This window comes from Halichoerus grypus, chromosome 15 (assembly GCF_964656455.1).
Source record: "Halichoerus grypus chromosome 15, mHalGry1.hap1.1, whole genome shotgun sequence".
NCBI lineage: Eukaryota > Metazoa > Chordata > Mammalia > Carnivora > Phocidae > Halichoerus > Halichoerus grypus.
In genome coordinates this window covers 27,740,787-27,756,018 of record NC_135726.1, presented here as the reverse complement: position 1 = coordinate 27,756,018, position 15,232 = coordinate 27,740,787, and the positions used below count along the sequence as shown (strand labels likewise).

The window sequence follows — 15,232 nt, the reverse complement described above, 5'->3', positions numbered from 1 at the left end:
AAGCTGGTCTGCCTTGTTTAGTGACTTAATCAGACCCCGTTATAGTGAAGAATATCATCTGCATATGAGCAATGAAGATGCTAAAATATTTACAGCTTGGTGGCTTTTTTAATGTAACATCAGTACGTAGCCCTCACCCCACAAATCTTGTATGTCTTCGTTATTTGTGTAAATGTCCCTAAAACCCAGTTTGGGGGATCACACATTCTGAATCATTAGAGGTTAAATCAATGCAGTTTTGTAGTGATAAAGCACGGACATTTGTCATATCTGTGTCAGAGTAGACCTTAGTGGTGACCCCGAGCAGTGCTTCTCAACCTTTAATGCACATAAGAATCACATGGAAGCCTTGTCAAAACTCAGTATTGTTGGGTCTCTCCTTGAGAGTCTGATTCCATGGGGGTGGGGCAGGAATTTGCATTTCTGACAAGCTCCTAGGTGATGCTGATGTCTCTGGGCCATGGGCCTCACCTTGATCTAGGCAATCCTTTGCTTAATGTCTGGATCTCTGGCTAGATCTGCACACCTTCAGTGACGGGGACCTCACTGTCTCCCCATCTCCCTGGGAAACTCATTCTCTCTTTAGAGAGCTCTATTCATTAGAAAGTTCTAATTATCAGCCATTGGTTTGAGTTTGGAGCCTCAGACATGACTAACGAGTGCTGCCCGCAGACCCCCACGGAGATTCCTTGGAGTCAAACCTGAGGATGCTTTTTGATGGGTGGAGTATGGTCTCACCTGGCCTGCTAGACTAGCCATTGGGTCTGCAGCCGGTGACATGAGTTGTAAGGGGAACACAGCAGTTTGGACCCAATACAAAGATATATGAGGGCTCCTCCCGTGCCTGTCACCAAAGAGTTAGACCCGTTTGTCCCAGTTTGGGAGTATAAATCCAGGATTAATGTGGGCCCAACCAACCAGATGCAATGGCTTCACTTTCCAAGGCCTGTTTTCCTCCTTGTTTTTGCCAATTTGTCCTCCTTTTCCTGCACTTCTGAAAGAAAACAGATCCACAAAGACTCCACCCCCTCCCACATAGTACAAGGGAATGATGGAGGAACAACTGGATAACATGAAACAGAGGAGCCTGATTCCTCTTCTGATTCCCTCAGAAGACATGACCAACCATTGATGCATTGAATTACTCCCTGACTCATTTGCTCATTCATTCACTTGCTCATTCTTTCATTTGTTCTTGGACGAACTTGGTCATTCACTAACCCTCAGCATTATCACTGGCTCACTCATCTGTCTACCCAACCATATACTCAGCAATTTACTTACCCATCCACCCATCTACCATTTAACTATCTACCCAACTATATATCCAACCATACAGTCATCCGTCCATCCAATCATTTATCTATACAACTGTCCAATCATCCATCCATCTATCTACCCAATCATTCATCTTTGTAACTGTCCAATCATCCATCCATCCATCCATCCATCCACCTGATCATTCATCTATACAACTGTCCAATCATCCGTCCATCCATCCAATCATTCATCTATGCAGCTGTCCAATCATCTATCCCTCTATCCAACAAATGTTTTTAAGCACTTATGTATGCCATGTGCATGATACAAGTTTGAAAAATATAGGGGTTTTGCTTCCAAGGAGCCCTCCCTGGTTTAATGGGAAGGACAGACAAGAAGCATAAATCCCAGTCCTTCCATGTAGGTATGGAAAACAGAACTTCGTTTTTCACATTTCATTTTTTGCGTTGAGTGCATCTCTTTCTAGGCCAGCAAAGAACTTTACCCTTAGTCATGTTTCAGGGCTTCCAAATTCTCCCCAGGGATGTGTGAAGATTCTAGAGGCTGCATAGTGCCAGGGCTTTGGGAGGAGGGACCCTCTGGTCCTTAAGTTTTAGCTGAGTCTTCTTGGGTCTGGCTAACCCAGCGCTGAGCAGATTTTTTGCTGGAGGCACAGTCTTCTTTCTGCAAGGCTCTCCATGGCTACACCTGCCTAGAGAAGTGATGTTGAACCTCGACTGCACATTTGCATCATCCAGGGAGGGGGGAAGCTTTCAAAACATACTGAAGTGCAGGCCCCGCTATGGACCGATTCAATTAGAAACCCCAAGAATAGGATGTGGACTTCGACATTGGAAACTATAACATTGCACAGAGTACTCTAATGTGTCAGGCGTAAGAAGGGACAGGGAGGAAGCCCATACAACCTTCCTCTCTCCCTACTTTTGGTCTCTGTTCTTCCACCTTGGGCAAGGGGGTGAGAGAAATGTCGCTTTTTAGTCTGGGGATAATCTCTTTCTGTCTGGGTTTCTGGACGAGACAGTTCGTCTTTGTCCTAAATCCGACCCGCGATAAAGAACAGCAGGAGATTCTGCTTCCTGCCCCACCACGTCCCTTCCTGGAAAATGAATTCCTTCTTGGGCAATGAGTTGGGAGGCTCTGTTTGAAGGAAGGTAGAGGAGGTGGAGAGACGAGGAAGGGGGGAGGAAGGGGGTGGAGAGCATGAAGGGGAGGGAATGAGGGTGGAGAGCATGAAGGTGGGTGTGCTTAGATCTTCCCCGGGGCAACTTGAAGGGGTCAGTAGAGGTGGCTCATAGAAGAGGTGTTGGGAGCCATGAGAACCTCTGTCTGCCCTGGCTGCCCTTCACTCCCGGGGCTGTGCCACCTCCGTGTGCGGACCCTCCCACCTGGTTCCGGGCTGCTCGGGGGAGTGGCCTGGCCTAGAGATGGAGCTTGGGGCACGCGCCCGGGGTACAGGAAAGTTTGGGGAGGGCGTGCCTGGGTCCCTGGGCGAGGGCCTGACCCCACCGGCCCGCCCCCATGCACTGCCAGGTGGTGTGGATCACGGCCACGCTGCCCTACCTCGTGCTCTTCGTGCTCCTGGTCCACGGCGTCACGCTGCCGGGCGCCTCCAATGGTATCAACGCCTACCTGCACATCGACTTCTACCGCCTGAAAGAGGCCACGGTCAGTGCCCAGGGGACCGCCCGCCCTCGCGCCAGGGTTGGGGAGGGCTCTCGGGACGCCCGGTGGTAGGAAATCTGGTCCCAGCTCTGCCACGAATCTGCAGCATAGGACGGAGGACAGATCCGTCTCCAGGCTGCCGCTTCTCCGTCTGACTGACGCCCATTTGCTTTGCACCGGGCAGTCCCCCAGCTCGGATGGCCCAGGATTCTGTGGCTCCGCGTGGTGTCCTCTGCAGACCCCTCTTTCCGAGGGGAGCAGTACTCTGTCCTGAGTCCTGCTACCGGCCATGGCCTCCTAGCTCCCCCCCACCCCAGCCACCCCAGCCCTAATTCCACGCTCTGGTCCCCAGCCTCACCCTCGGCTGCCATCGCTTGATGTGGGCAGAAGCAGCGGCGGGAGGCGCAGGGCGATCTGGACCCTGCTGACCGCCCCATGCTCGCCACGCCTTTTCCAGCTCACTGTCCTGCCCAGAGGCACAGACTAAATGAAGGTGGGGTGAATGGGGAGTGGAGCCCAAGGTAATGGGACGAGGTTGGGAGCAGAGACAGCCTTGGAGGTACCCAGTGCCTTGAGCATCTTCCAACCATGGCTGAGATCATTTCCGCCTCCTCCCTGAAGCCCGCGTCCATGCCGACACCTCAGCATTTCCCCTCACTCTTCCCAAAGGCTTCTTCACACTCTCTGAACCCACAGTAACCCCCACAGGTGGGAACAACATAGGCTTAGGAGGGACGCGTCCCAGTACACACCTCCTATAGTTACAATGTCCCAACACACCACAGTATTATAGCCCAATAACCAAGGGGAAAACCTGTTTCCTTAGTAACTGTCAGAAAGCTAACAGAGCTTAGGACTCGCACCAGTCTCATAAATTGTGAAATAAATCAGAGTTCTATTTGTTCCCCACCTGCTCAAATATCCTGTCTTTCCAACGAGTAGAAACTGAGCCCGCGTGATGTCTCAGGGAGCAGACCTATCCTCCTCCATCGGATTGCTTCTCTTGTTCCAACCTCTGCTCACAGAGTAAGGGAAGCCTAGGATAACATGAGCGAGGTGCCGGAAAACTCGAAAATCCCACTGGCATGGGGCTTTCGGTCCAAGTGGGCTGGGTGTATCTGTCTCCCCCCGCCCCGCCCCGTGCAGATGTGCAGACAGGTGAAATTGACTACGGCTAGAAATTGTTTTGGGGGGGTGGGTGCTCAGATCTCTGGGCTTCCAACCACATGCTTTCATCACCCAAAAGATGGAATAAGTAACCCCAGTGCCCTCCCCCCCAGGAGTCAGCACTGTCTGTGGGCTGGTGGAAGCTGCTAGGAATCCTTGTCCCTTTTCTGAAGATGCTGTCTGTGTAACTCCTGAAATGGTCCTACCCTCTACCCTCACTCCATCCACATTCGAGCCTAGCACCATGAGTTTAGTAACTTCCTTTGAAAATCTCGACATCAGACTGAGCCCGTGAGTTCGTCCAGGCTGAGCTCGTTCATGGTCACCAGAGCCAGGAGCTGCTAGAGTGGCACAGTCTCTCTCCACCAAAGCTTCGCTCAGGCCCGTGGGGAGGAGTTGCGTGGCTGCCCATCGCCGGGTCAGACCTCACTTCCTCGGGTCTCAGACATCCCTGGGGCTCCCCTGCCTTCCCAGAGCAGCCTTCCCGTTCTCTAGGACGCAGAGGGTGATGGCTCTTGTCTGCCCGTTTCAGGTATGGATCGATGCGGCAACTCAGATCTTTTTTTCCTTGGGGGCTGGATTTGGAGTCCTGATTGCGTTTGCCAGTTACAACAAATTTGACAACAACTGCTACAGGTAAGATCCTTGTCAGGGCTCTGGAAAGCTCTAGATCCTGGGGACCGACCCCTGCAGGGATGGGAGAGAGGGTTCTGGTCTGGGGCAAGTCAACTCTTGGGTTTCTCCCTCTGTGAAATGAGGCAGGGTGGACCCTCCGTGAACTCCAGAGGGGGTGTTCAATGACCTCTAACGTGGGGGCCTCCTAATGAATGCATCTCAGTGCAGGACACCTCTTAAACAGGTGAGGTCCTCACCTGGGAAGGTCAAGGCCCGCAGCGCTGGGAGGTCATGGGGACAGGTAGCTGGTGCAGAGGAGTGCTGTGCGGCTTTCGAGAGCAGACAGCATTGTCTCTCTGTCCATCTGATGCCCAGACAGACAAGGGCTGGTCGCATGAGAGGTGAGGGCCTGGTAGAGTCAGAGGTGAGACCGCAGGGTGGACTGAGGGGTCTGCACAGGGCAGCAGTCAGAAGACCACGTTGTAGCTCGGGTCTCGCTCAGCATCTGACACTTCCTCCCGTGGGCCCAGGCTGTGAGGCCTTCAGACGGGGGCACGCCTGGGGCCCGCTCCCGTCAGACAGAATCACACCCCCTCTAGTACGCGACAGACGGGGATGGACACGTGCCAGGGCGGCAGGCCGGGGAAGTGGGGTGATCAGCAAGAGCAGGGAGGGGAGTTTGAGGGGAGCCTTGGAGGATCGTTGGGATTGTGACGGGTGGACACAGAGCGGAAGGCACGCGTGGTGGGGATAAGCCTGAGCGGAGCCGGGGAGGTGGTGCGTCGCTGGGCCAGCGGGCTGACTGGTCTGGTTTGTTTCAAGACTGCGTGTTGGGGAGTCATGGAAAGGAAGCCAGGAAGGAAGGTTGGGTCATCTCAACAAAGCTCTTGAAGGCCTGGGTGAGAAGCTGAGAAGCAGTAGGGAGCTACGGGCAGTTTGCTGAAGAGGGAGGCTGGTCATGTGATTCCCCAACAAGAGTTGGATACCAGCTCCTGATCTCAAAGTGGTCCTGACCCAGTGGGGCACTGGGGTCCCCGTGGCAGCAGGGGGTGGGTGTTGGAAGTAGCAACTGCCTAGACAGTGCAGGGCTTGGGGAGCAGGGTGGGGGCGTCAGGCCACTTGACCCCATGGTTCTCCTCGCCCCCAGGGACGCCCTGCTCACCAGCACCATCAACTGTGTCACCAGCTTCATCTCTGGGTTTGCCATCTTTTCCATCCTCGGTTACATGGCCCACGAACACAAGGTCAACATTGAGGACGTGGCCACTGAAGGTGGGTGGGCAGACACGGGAGGGGCTGAGAAAGCCAGCGCGCCCCTGGCCGGCGGCTTTCCTGTGGGTAGCTGTGGGAATGAGAGGGCTGGACCTGGAACCTTCCACACCGTCCGTATCGCGGGCTTTCTCTGAGGCCGTCGGTGGGCGTTCCTGGCCGTCCTGGCTCCTGCCTGTGCAGCGGAACGTTCCCGTGAGTCGGGCGAGGCGGGACCGATTGCGGAGCCCTGGGCTGAGCACTTGACATACCCTCATTAGTTCTCACGGTGCTGTGAGGCTAGTGTGAGTCGGCCCACTTTAAAGGTGAGAAAGCAGAAACTCAGGCCACGGGAGTGGTCCAAGGTCACCCAGCTAGTGAGCGACCGTACCAGCATTCAAGGCCTGAGCAGTCCGGCCTTGGACCCTGCCCTCCCCTACTGCTTCTCCTATTCTTATGGCCACAAAGAAGCTGGGGCCTGGCAGGGAACTCGAATGGGCTCGGAGGACCACAGACTTTTGAGAGTAAGAGGCTCCCCGAGGGTGTGCGGGGGTGGGATCCGCAGCCCGTGGCCTGCCGCTATCCCGGCTCGGCTCTCTGGCCTGGCTGCTGGAGGTCCACCTCCTTGGGGCATAAGAGACTGCGAGCTGCAGCTGGAGTCACGGGTCATCCGCAGACCCTGGGATCGCTCAGCCCCAGGGGACTGGCCAAAAATCGCGGGGTTGGCCGGGCGGATGGGGCCTCGGCTACTCTTCCGCCGTCCGCATCTCAGACCAGCAGGCCCAGCCCTTGATGAGGTCCTCCCTGTTTCTTACAGGAGCTGGCCTGGTTTTCATCTTGTACCCAGAAGCCATTTCCACCCTGTCGGGATCCACATTCTGGGCCGTCGTATTCTTCATCATGCTCCTGGCTCTGGGAATTGACAGCTCAGTGAGTGACCTGCTGGGGAGACCACGCCACACACGCTGGGGAGCAGTGGGGGGGGGACACTGAGCCTGACCCTCCCCACCCCCCAACGACTCAACCTGAAGTACCCACCTGATTGCTAGTCGTTTCCAAGAAGCCCTAATTAAAGGCAGACAAGGAAGTGAGTTCCTCTAGGCCTAGGCTAAGGACCAGTAGAAACCACAATGGCATCACAGAAATTCATTCCAGAAGCTGCTATCAGATGAGCCGGCCCAGGCCCTCCTCTGGCACCTAGGGAAACGGAACTCAAGGAGCACGTGGGTAGAACATTTCTTCTCTCACCAAGCACTCTTCCCATTGGAGTTCGTCACCAACAACCAACGAAAACACTCGGAGTCCCATTGGTTTCTTAGAACCTTTTGTTTTACCCGTAGGCAAGATTAGATTTACCGACCTCTTTAGGTCTGTGCCCACCTTTGGTACGTCACGCCCGGAAGTTTGCCAGAAGTCTCGGGCTAGGGCTGGCGAATGAGGGTCCTCTTGGTGCCTCTTCCTTTCAGTCGGTAGATCTGCCAGGAGCAGTGTGTTGAGAAGGATTCTGAGGCCGCTTCCAGGCTCATAGGAAGGAATCCCAATCCGCGGTTAACACCATCTGCAGGGGGTACGGGGATATAGGGAGAGACTGAGAGCGTGCGTGCTTCTTGCCTGCCACCCCAGGCTTGGGGTGTTGCTTAAGTAAGCACATGATTAGTACTCACGGGAGACCGTTTCAGACTCTGAGAGGCTGGCGTGGGCGGTGACCCCTTGCTTGACAGTTGGAAAGGCAGCCAGAAATCCTTGTCAGAAACTGTTGCCTGAAGTTCCAACCGCTAGCAGCTCTCCTCTGGGAGTGGTTTCCAGAAAGCCTTTTATTTATATGCAAATAGACGACATCCCGGAGCGTTTGGCTTTAGCCCCTGCACCCTCCTGGGCTCATGGGTCCCCTGCTCAGGGACAGTAGACTAGGACCTGTTGACCAGAGGGGGACAGAAGTTACCTCTTCAGCCTCTCCCACGTAGTTCTGAGTGGGGTTGAGAGCAGGGCAGAGTGGGGTGAAGATGAGGAGGAAGGCGAGGCCGCCACACCAGGGTGCCCCAGTCCCCCCCCCCCGGCCCCCCAGGCTCCGGGAGGTCCAAGGGAGCCTGGGGCCTGAGACTCCACTGCGGGCCATCCCTCCTACCTGCTCCTCACTCTGCCTGGCTCTGTCCAGATGGGAGGCATGGAGGCCGTCATCACGGGCCTGGCGGACGACTTCCAGGTCCTGAAGAGACACCGGAAGCTCTTCACATTTGGTGTCACCTTTGGAACCTTCCTTCTGGCCCTGTTTTGCATAACCAAGGTGAGGAGGGGCTGGGCTCTGGGTCACCTGGAGCTCGTGGGGCTGCATTTCAATCCAATCCGGTCAGGAATTCCCAGCCTTGGAGCTGGGGTGGGGTGGGGTGGGGTGGGGTTGGGGGGGCTAGGGTAAGCTCAGGGCGAACCACAAGGGGACCGGCATCCTCAGCCCTGTGGCCTGATCCACCCCCCAGGGCGACCCCCCGGTGTCCCCAGTCTCCCACCTCTGAGCCTGAGGAATTCCAGGCAACTCTTTGAAACTGCTGATTTATTTGAGGGGCAGCCAAAGTCCCTTTGAAAGCCAGCTCACTTGTTCCTGGCTGAAAGACCCACCCTCAGCCCTTCGGGAGAATGCAGATAGGTGACATCAGACAATAGCACCAGGACCCCGACACCCGGCTTCTCAGGCAGGGTTCTGAGCCAGGGGCACAGGGGACAGGGGCGCCGGGACGGATGTGACAGTCGGTGGCCATCTCTGGGCAGGATGGCCTCAGGCTTTCTCTCTCCACGCCCAGGGTGGGATGTACGTGCTGACCCTGCTGGACACCTTCGCGGCGGGGACTTCCATTCTGTTTGCTGTGCTCATGGAAGCCATCGGCGTCTCCTGGTTCTACGGTACGTGGGGGGCCCCGAGCGCGTGGAAAAGCCTCGGTCACCGCCTGGACATGCAAAGGGCTCTCCATTTGCAGGACAGCCACTGCTGACCCCAGGGCGGAGCAGGTGGCTTCTTGGGCACAGCTCCCCCCACCTGCCAGCTCATCTTTGCCTTTGAACAGAAAGCTGCAAAGACCCCCCAGGGCCGCCCAGGGCCAGCTTTTAGCAAGGAACGCAGAGGAAGCTGCGGATCCCCCAAGCCATAAAATTCCTTCTACAATAGGGTGGCCACAGGTAGCAAATAGAATCCAAGACACCCAGTTACACTTGAACTTCAGATAAACAATGAGTAATTGTTTTAGTGTAAGTATGTTCCAAATACGGGATGCAGTTTTAGTTCAACTAAAACTGTCTCCATTGTCTCTCCGAAACTCTATCTGAAACTCAGATGGAACCGGGTAGCTCACGTTCTCTCTGGCAGCCTTATTCTGGAGCTGGACGGGGAGAAGGTGCCACAGATTGTCACCTGTGTTCCGACTGTTCCTTTCTTTCCCCACGTGTCACATCAAAGAGTTGACCAGTGTGAGGCTGGACGATCCTGCACAGTGACGTCACCTGGGGCAGGTCCCCTCTGCTCCTGGAGCACTGTTTTCCCTCTGCAAAAATAAAGCGGAGTGGCACATAAAAGGTGGTACTATATATTTTTTAAAAGTTTTCACTGAAGCATAGCCAACATGCAGCATTGTATTAGCCTCAGGTGTCCATCATAGCGATCGGACGCTCTGTACCTTCCTCGGGGCTCGCCACCACGGTGTTGTCACCGCCGGTCACTGAACAGTGTCCCTACTATAATGTCCCTTATCCTCCCCGTGCTCCATGACTTTTTTATTTAAAAGCTGGAAGTGTGTCCCTCTTACCCTCCTTGCTCGGTCTCTCGCATCCCCCTGCCCGGCTCCCCTCTGGCCACCGCCCGTGTGTTCTGTGTATTAAAGAGTCTGGTTTTTCGTTTCTCTCTTTTTTGCTTTGTTCCTTTGGTTTGTTTTTTGAGATCCGGCAGGTAAGAGAAGTGGTATTTGTCTCTCTGAGACTGCCTGACTTCACTTAGCACGGTGCCCTCTAGGTCCCTCTGTGTGTCACTCACAGCACCTGCTGGGCGTGTCTTCTGCACCAGCCAAGTGGCCGCGCCCGAGTCTCCCGAGTGCCACGGTGCCCATGGCTAGCCTCACTGTGCCGCCCCCCGTCCCGGGGCCTGACCCTCAGGGGAGGGCCACAGGGGGGTGGCCGGGGGCTCTTCGGGGGCCCGTGTGACCGGCCTGCCCTGTGTGTGCCCAGGTGTGGACAGGTTCAGCAACGACATCCAACAGATGATGGGGTTCAAGCCGGGCCTCTACTGGAGACTGTGCTGGAAGTTTGTCAGCCCCGCCTTCCTCCTGGTGTGTAAGGCCTGGCCGGGGCTTCCTGGGGCAAGGGGGCTGGGTCCAGGCGGGGTGCAGGCGGCGGGGGGGGGGGGGGGTGCATGGGCTCATGCAGACATGCAGACGGGGTGCTGGGATGCCCAGCATTGTTCATAGCACGGGAGGTTTCCACCGTGGCGGGTCTTCAGCTGGGACCGGGTCTCCAGGGGGCTGTGTGTCACCTTCCCGTGCCTCTTCTCTGTCTCTTGCTCCTTCTGTCTCCTTTTGGCCATCGTTCGCTTCTTGAATGCTTCTTCCTTCTCTCCCTCCTCTCTTCTTTCTTCTCTCCTTCCTCCTTTCCTGCGTTCCCTGTGACCCCTCGCTTCCCGCGGGTCTGCCGCTGCCTCCCTCCCACCTGCTCCCCTCCGGCGCCTCCCCGTCTCTCTCTTCCTTCGGTCCCCCGTGGTGTCCCCGCAGTTTGTGGTGGTGGTGAGTGTCGTCAACTTCAAGCCGCTCAACTATGACGACTATGTCTTCCCGCTCTGGGCCAACTGGGTCGGGTGGGGCATCGCGCTCTCCTCCATGGTGCTCGTGCCGGCCTACAGCATCTACAAGTTCTTCAGCATACGGGGCTCCCTCTGGGAGGTGAGTTCGGGGTGCGGGCCGGGTTGGGGGTGTGGGATGGCGGGGCGTCTCCGGGCGTCCCTGATGAGCCCGGAGAGGGCAGACACGAGGGCTGGACCCCAGAGCCACCGCAATGGGCAAGTCATCACCACGCCCCAGCCCGCGTGTTCACATTTAACCACATGGACCTTGGCAAGGTCAAGGACGCGCTTAGCATGATGCCTGGTACAAAGGAGGCGGTCAGCGCACGCCTCCTGCTGTCAGGTCCGCGTCGCACGCGTCCGTCCCTGCTGTTACTGTGTGGGGAGGGGACCCTCAGCCCTGCGTCCCCTTCTGAGGTCTGTCATGCCCCGGATGTCCCCATCTCCCAGTCGGCGCTCCCAGTGACCTGGCCACCTCAGCTCTTACCCGCCTCTTTCCCGAAACCCTACGCCTAGCAGCCTAAACCAGAGATTTCCAGAATTCATCCTCTTCTTTTACTCGTGTGCATTGTGTGTGCAGATACATGGAGAAGGGCTTAGGAAATGGCGCGTTTCCTCTGAAATGATGTCTGTCCTGTTTGGTTATTCAAAGGCCCTTTCCTTTATAAATCATGGCGACAGTCTTTGCCTCGTGTCCTTACTTTGCAAGATGCAGCTTCCATTCCTTCGCCCTGTGGCGCCCTCGCTCCCCAGCTGCTGGCTGGGAGCGTGCCTGGCCCCTGGGCCCTAGACAGAGCTCCCCAGGGCTCACATTCTAACCCGGGGACAGACAGACAAAGGAGGACGGCGGGAAGTGAGCCATACAGGGACTTAGGGAAGAGGGTCCCAGGCAGGGTTGTGTCTGCCCCCTCCCCCAGGTCCTTGTGACACGTTTCCTGTCCTTGAAATCCCACATCCCGGAGCCTCCGGGTCACTGAGAGGACCTGTGTTCCGTGCGCTCATCCTGGATCTGCTGGGAGCTTTTTATTTTTCACACTTTGAGAGCCGGGAGGGCTCCCCACTGTGTAGTGATCCCTCATTGGCCCCAGTGCATCCCCCGAGTCCCCGGCCTGTGTCTGCACTGCAGGGAGGCCTGCCCTGACACCACGCCCCCCACCCCCGGCCCTGACACCGCGCCCCCACCCCCGGCCCTGACACCGCGCCCCCACCCCCGGCCCTGACACCGCGCCCCCCCCCCGGCCCTGACACCGCACCCCCCACCCCAGGCCCTCACTGTGCTCCGGGCTTGTCCTCTGTGGCCCTCACTCAGCTGCGGTTTCACAGTGGCCCATGTGTGTATGTGTTCGGTGCCACACTTGCGAGGTCCCCCAGAGCAGAGTCGGGGTGCGTCTCCTTCGGCCCTGGAGCCCCGGGGCCTCCCCGAGTGTCGGACCGCAGTAGTTGGCCCAGGCCACAGCCACTGGCCAGATGAATCAAGGTGAACAGACCCGCTCCACAAGCAAGGATGGGGGGTGTCTTGTATGGACCTCACACGCCGTTCATGTGGGACTTTAGGGCCAACTAGCAGGTGGCCTGTAGCTGGGGGTGGCCGCCGGCTGCTGGGACGGTATCCCCGGGCCTGGCTGAGGCCTCCTCCCCGTCTTCATCTTGTCACAGAGACTGGCCTACGGCATCACCCCGGAGAACGAGCATCACCTGGTGGCCCAGAGGGACGTCAGGCAGTTCCAAGTAGGTGCAGGCTGGAACGTTCCGGGCGGGGCCCAGGCCCCAGCTGCTCCCCGCCGCGTGCTCTACACGCCCACATGCCACAAAACCCCAAGCGGCTGGGGGTTGTATAGTCCCAGGGCTATGGTGTCAGGAGGGGAGGAGAGGGGCCTGTCCTCTGCGTCCACAGCTTCTGCCTGGCCCTCAGCTCCTTGGTCCTGGGAAGCCAATGTCCAGTCTTTCCTAAAGCTTTATTCTCTCTCTCTCTGAGTGGTCGCCACGCTAGGCTGGGGATCTCTTATCTTGGAGGAAGAGCTGCAGGTGCATCAGTAACACGTTGACCTAAGTCCTTTTCCCTTAAAATCCTTGGGGTTGGGGTTTGTTTTCAGACTTGCTGTGTGGCTTTGGGAGGCTTCTTGGCCCTTTCGGGGGCTAAGTGACAAGCAGGTAATCAGCCTGCATGTTCTCCAGGGTCTTTGGAGTGAGGGCTTGTGTCCTCTGCCCGCCCAGTGCTCTTGCTGCCCTTGTCGGCTGGGGTCCCCGCCTGTCCCCGGCCGCGGCGTAGACACCTGTTCTCTTCCCCCGCAGCTACAGCACTGGTTGGCTATCTGACCCGGCCCCAGGGAGGAGCCCTGCCGCGCCCGCATCCAGGTCCAAGGCTTCGCTACCACCCGGACACAGTCTTGAAAATCCTCTCCTGAAAGATGTGTCTTTCCATCCCTCTTCCTCTTTCCCCAGTTACAAATGGTTTAGTGACCTGGTTTTTATTCACCTTCTGTTCATCGGGCCCGGGGGCTTTGAGTTTGGATTTGGAAAGCCTCAAGGGAGAAGAGGAGGGGAGGGAACAGGAAGAATGGCTTCTGTTGAACCTCTTTTGTTTGGGGAAGGTCTCACGCCGCTTGGGATCTGGCCCAAGCTGAGCTCCATGGCTCAGGTGGAATTCCCCACCATGGTTGCTTGTAGTTTGGGTCACAGAAGAAATCCTGTCGGCCAAATCAGAGAGGGGGTGTTCCTTTTGGTCAGACGCCATAAAACCAAACACACACAAAAAGCCCGGCTGGGTCTGGGGCAGGGGATCCTCTCTCTCGCCACCGGTCAGCGCTGCGGTATCTGAACCTTGGTCAGGGAGCTGGGGTTGGTTTGTCTCTGTCTTGGGTCTATGGATAGATGCTTTGGGGGATCGTGAGCAGAAACCTTCACAGTCAGTTTTTACTTTGGCTAAGCTGAGTCTGATGTGTGTGTGTGTTCTGGAACATTCTTCCTGGGGAATCCCACCCAGCAAGGTCTCCCACCCAGCACGGTCCCCGGGCTCTTCAAGTGATAGGGGGTGGCCCCGAAAACTCCCTTTGTCTCTCTTCATGGTCTGGACTTAGCACCTGAGGGCAGGGTGGGACCAAGTACAGAGCAACCTGGTCATTCAAGTCGAGGGGAGAATATTCTGAGTTGATGGAACCGGGTTGGTGGTTTTAGAGAATTTCCAGCTTGACTTCTGTTACACGTTCACGCGTGGCGCCCTCTGGTGGTGGTGGTGAGTTTCAGCTCCGTCAGAGAACGGATTTGTAGTTTGGTTAAGGTGGTGGCATCTGTTTGGGGTTTCTGTTTATGGTTTGAGTCTCTTCTTATGTCCCTGCTGGAAATCGAGATTCAGAGGCTCTTGTTGCGACTGTGGAAGCCCCTGTTGAAGAATCTTGGGCCATAAGTAAATAAATAAAGAGCTCACTCATACTGGGAGTGTAGGAAGACACACATCCAGAAGGCGCTTTGCATAAACCTGGGGTGTCCCTGAGCCTGACCAATGGATCATGCGGTTTGTGGAAGAGAGTTATAACGGGGCCAGCTGGGGGCAGCGAGGTGGTTTTCTCTCTGACGGTCCTGAGATTTCCCTGCTAAGTCAGTGTCCGTGGGTCATTTTTTGGAGAAAAGAGGGAAAATCAGAAGACTTTTGATCTTTTCGTGTAAAAAGGCCAGCTCTAAGTCTGCGACAGCCCAGGTGGCAGGTTCTTAGACCACTGTGGAAGGTGGGGCCTGGGAGTGGATCATCCAACGGAGTAGAACAGTAAGGTGGGGGTCTGGGTGATGAGGGCAGGGTGACCCATCTTGGGTGGGATCTGGTCCCGTGAAGGGTAATTCCTCCCTCGGTGTTACGCTTTTTTTCCACAAAGTGCTTTCATCCCTGTCACCTCCCGTCTTCCCAGCGAGGACTGTAGGGCCGGTCTCTGTCCCCATTTCGGAGATGGGAAGACCAAGGCCCAGCATTTCGGGCACTCTGGTTCAAGCGCTGTCAGCTCCTAAGGGATCCAGTCAGACCCTCAGCTCAGATCCCCGGACTCTCAGGCCAGAGCACTCTGAAATCCCTGGCACACTAGGGTTCCCCCCCACCCAGGGCTGTCATTAAAAATAAACAAAACCCAGTCGAACAGCCAGGTGGGGTCTCTTAGCAAAAGAACAATGTGTTGGAAGAAGGGGAGAGGGGAGAGGATGTCGTTTGGTCCCATCTAGCTAGTTGCCAGAGGAGCTCATTGAGCTGCCCCCTTTCTGATGAACACAGTCGCTCCGGGGAACGGCGGGGTGTGACCGCTGAGGCTGGCTGGCTGAAATGAGGGTGAACAGAAAAGCCTGTGCGTATCAGAACAGGGACACCCTACAGAAAGAACCTGCCGTCCGCATGTGGCCTTTCTGCCTCTAGACATTTGTCCCAAGGATGAATCGGAGATGCGGTGCTAGCTGATCCAACACCAAACC

The 15,232-nt window shown here is 56.5% G+C and overlaps 1 protein-coding gene across 1 annotated transcript in view; it reads left to right on the top strand.

Annotated features, from left to right (window-relative positions):
* Positions 1–14,072, top strand: part of SLC6A2 (solute carrier family 6 member 2) — a 44,225-nt gene extending 30,153 nt beyond the window's left edge. The window contains exons 5-14 of the mRNA XM_036088792.2: positions 2,812–2,946; positions 4,643–4,746; positions 5,873–5,997; positions 6,791–6,903; positions 8,129–8,257; positions 8,769–8,868; positions 10,180–10,280; positions 10,719–10,886; positions 12,443–12,514; positions 13,079–14,072. Coding sequence (XP_035944685.1) covers positions 2,812–2,946; positions 4,643–4,746; positions 5,873–5,997; positions 6,791–6,903; positions 8,129–8,257; positions 8,769–8,868; positions 10,180–10,280; positions 10,719–10,886; positions 12,443–12,514; positions 13,079–13,102 — 1,071 coding nt within the window. The 3' untranslated portion in view covers positions 13,103–14,072. The remainder of the gene's footprint in view (positions 1–2,811; positions 2,947–4,642; positions 4,747–5,872; positions 5,998–6,790; positions 6,904–8,128; positions 8,258–8,768; positions 8,869–10,179; positions 10,281–10,718; positions 10,887–12,442; positions 12,515–13,078) is intronic.
* The last annotated feature ends 1,160 nt before the right edge of the window (positions 14,073–15,232 follow it).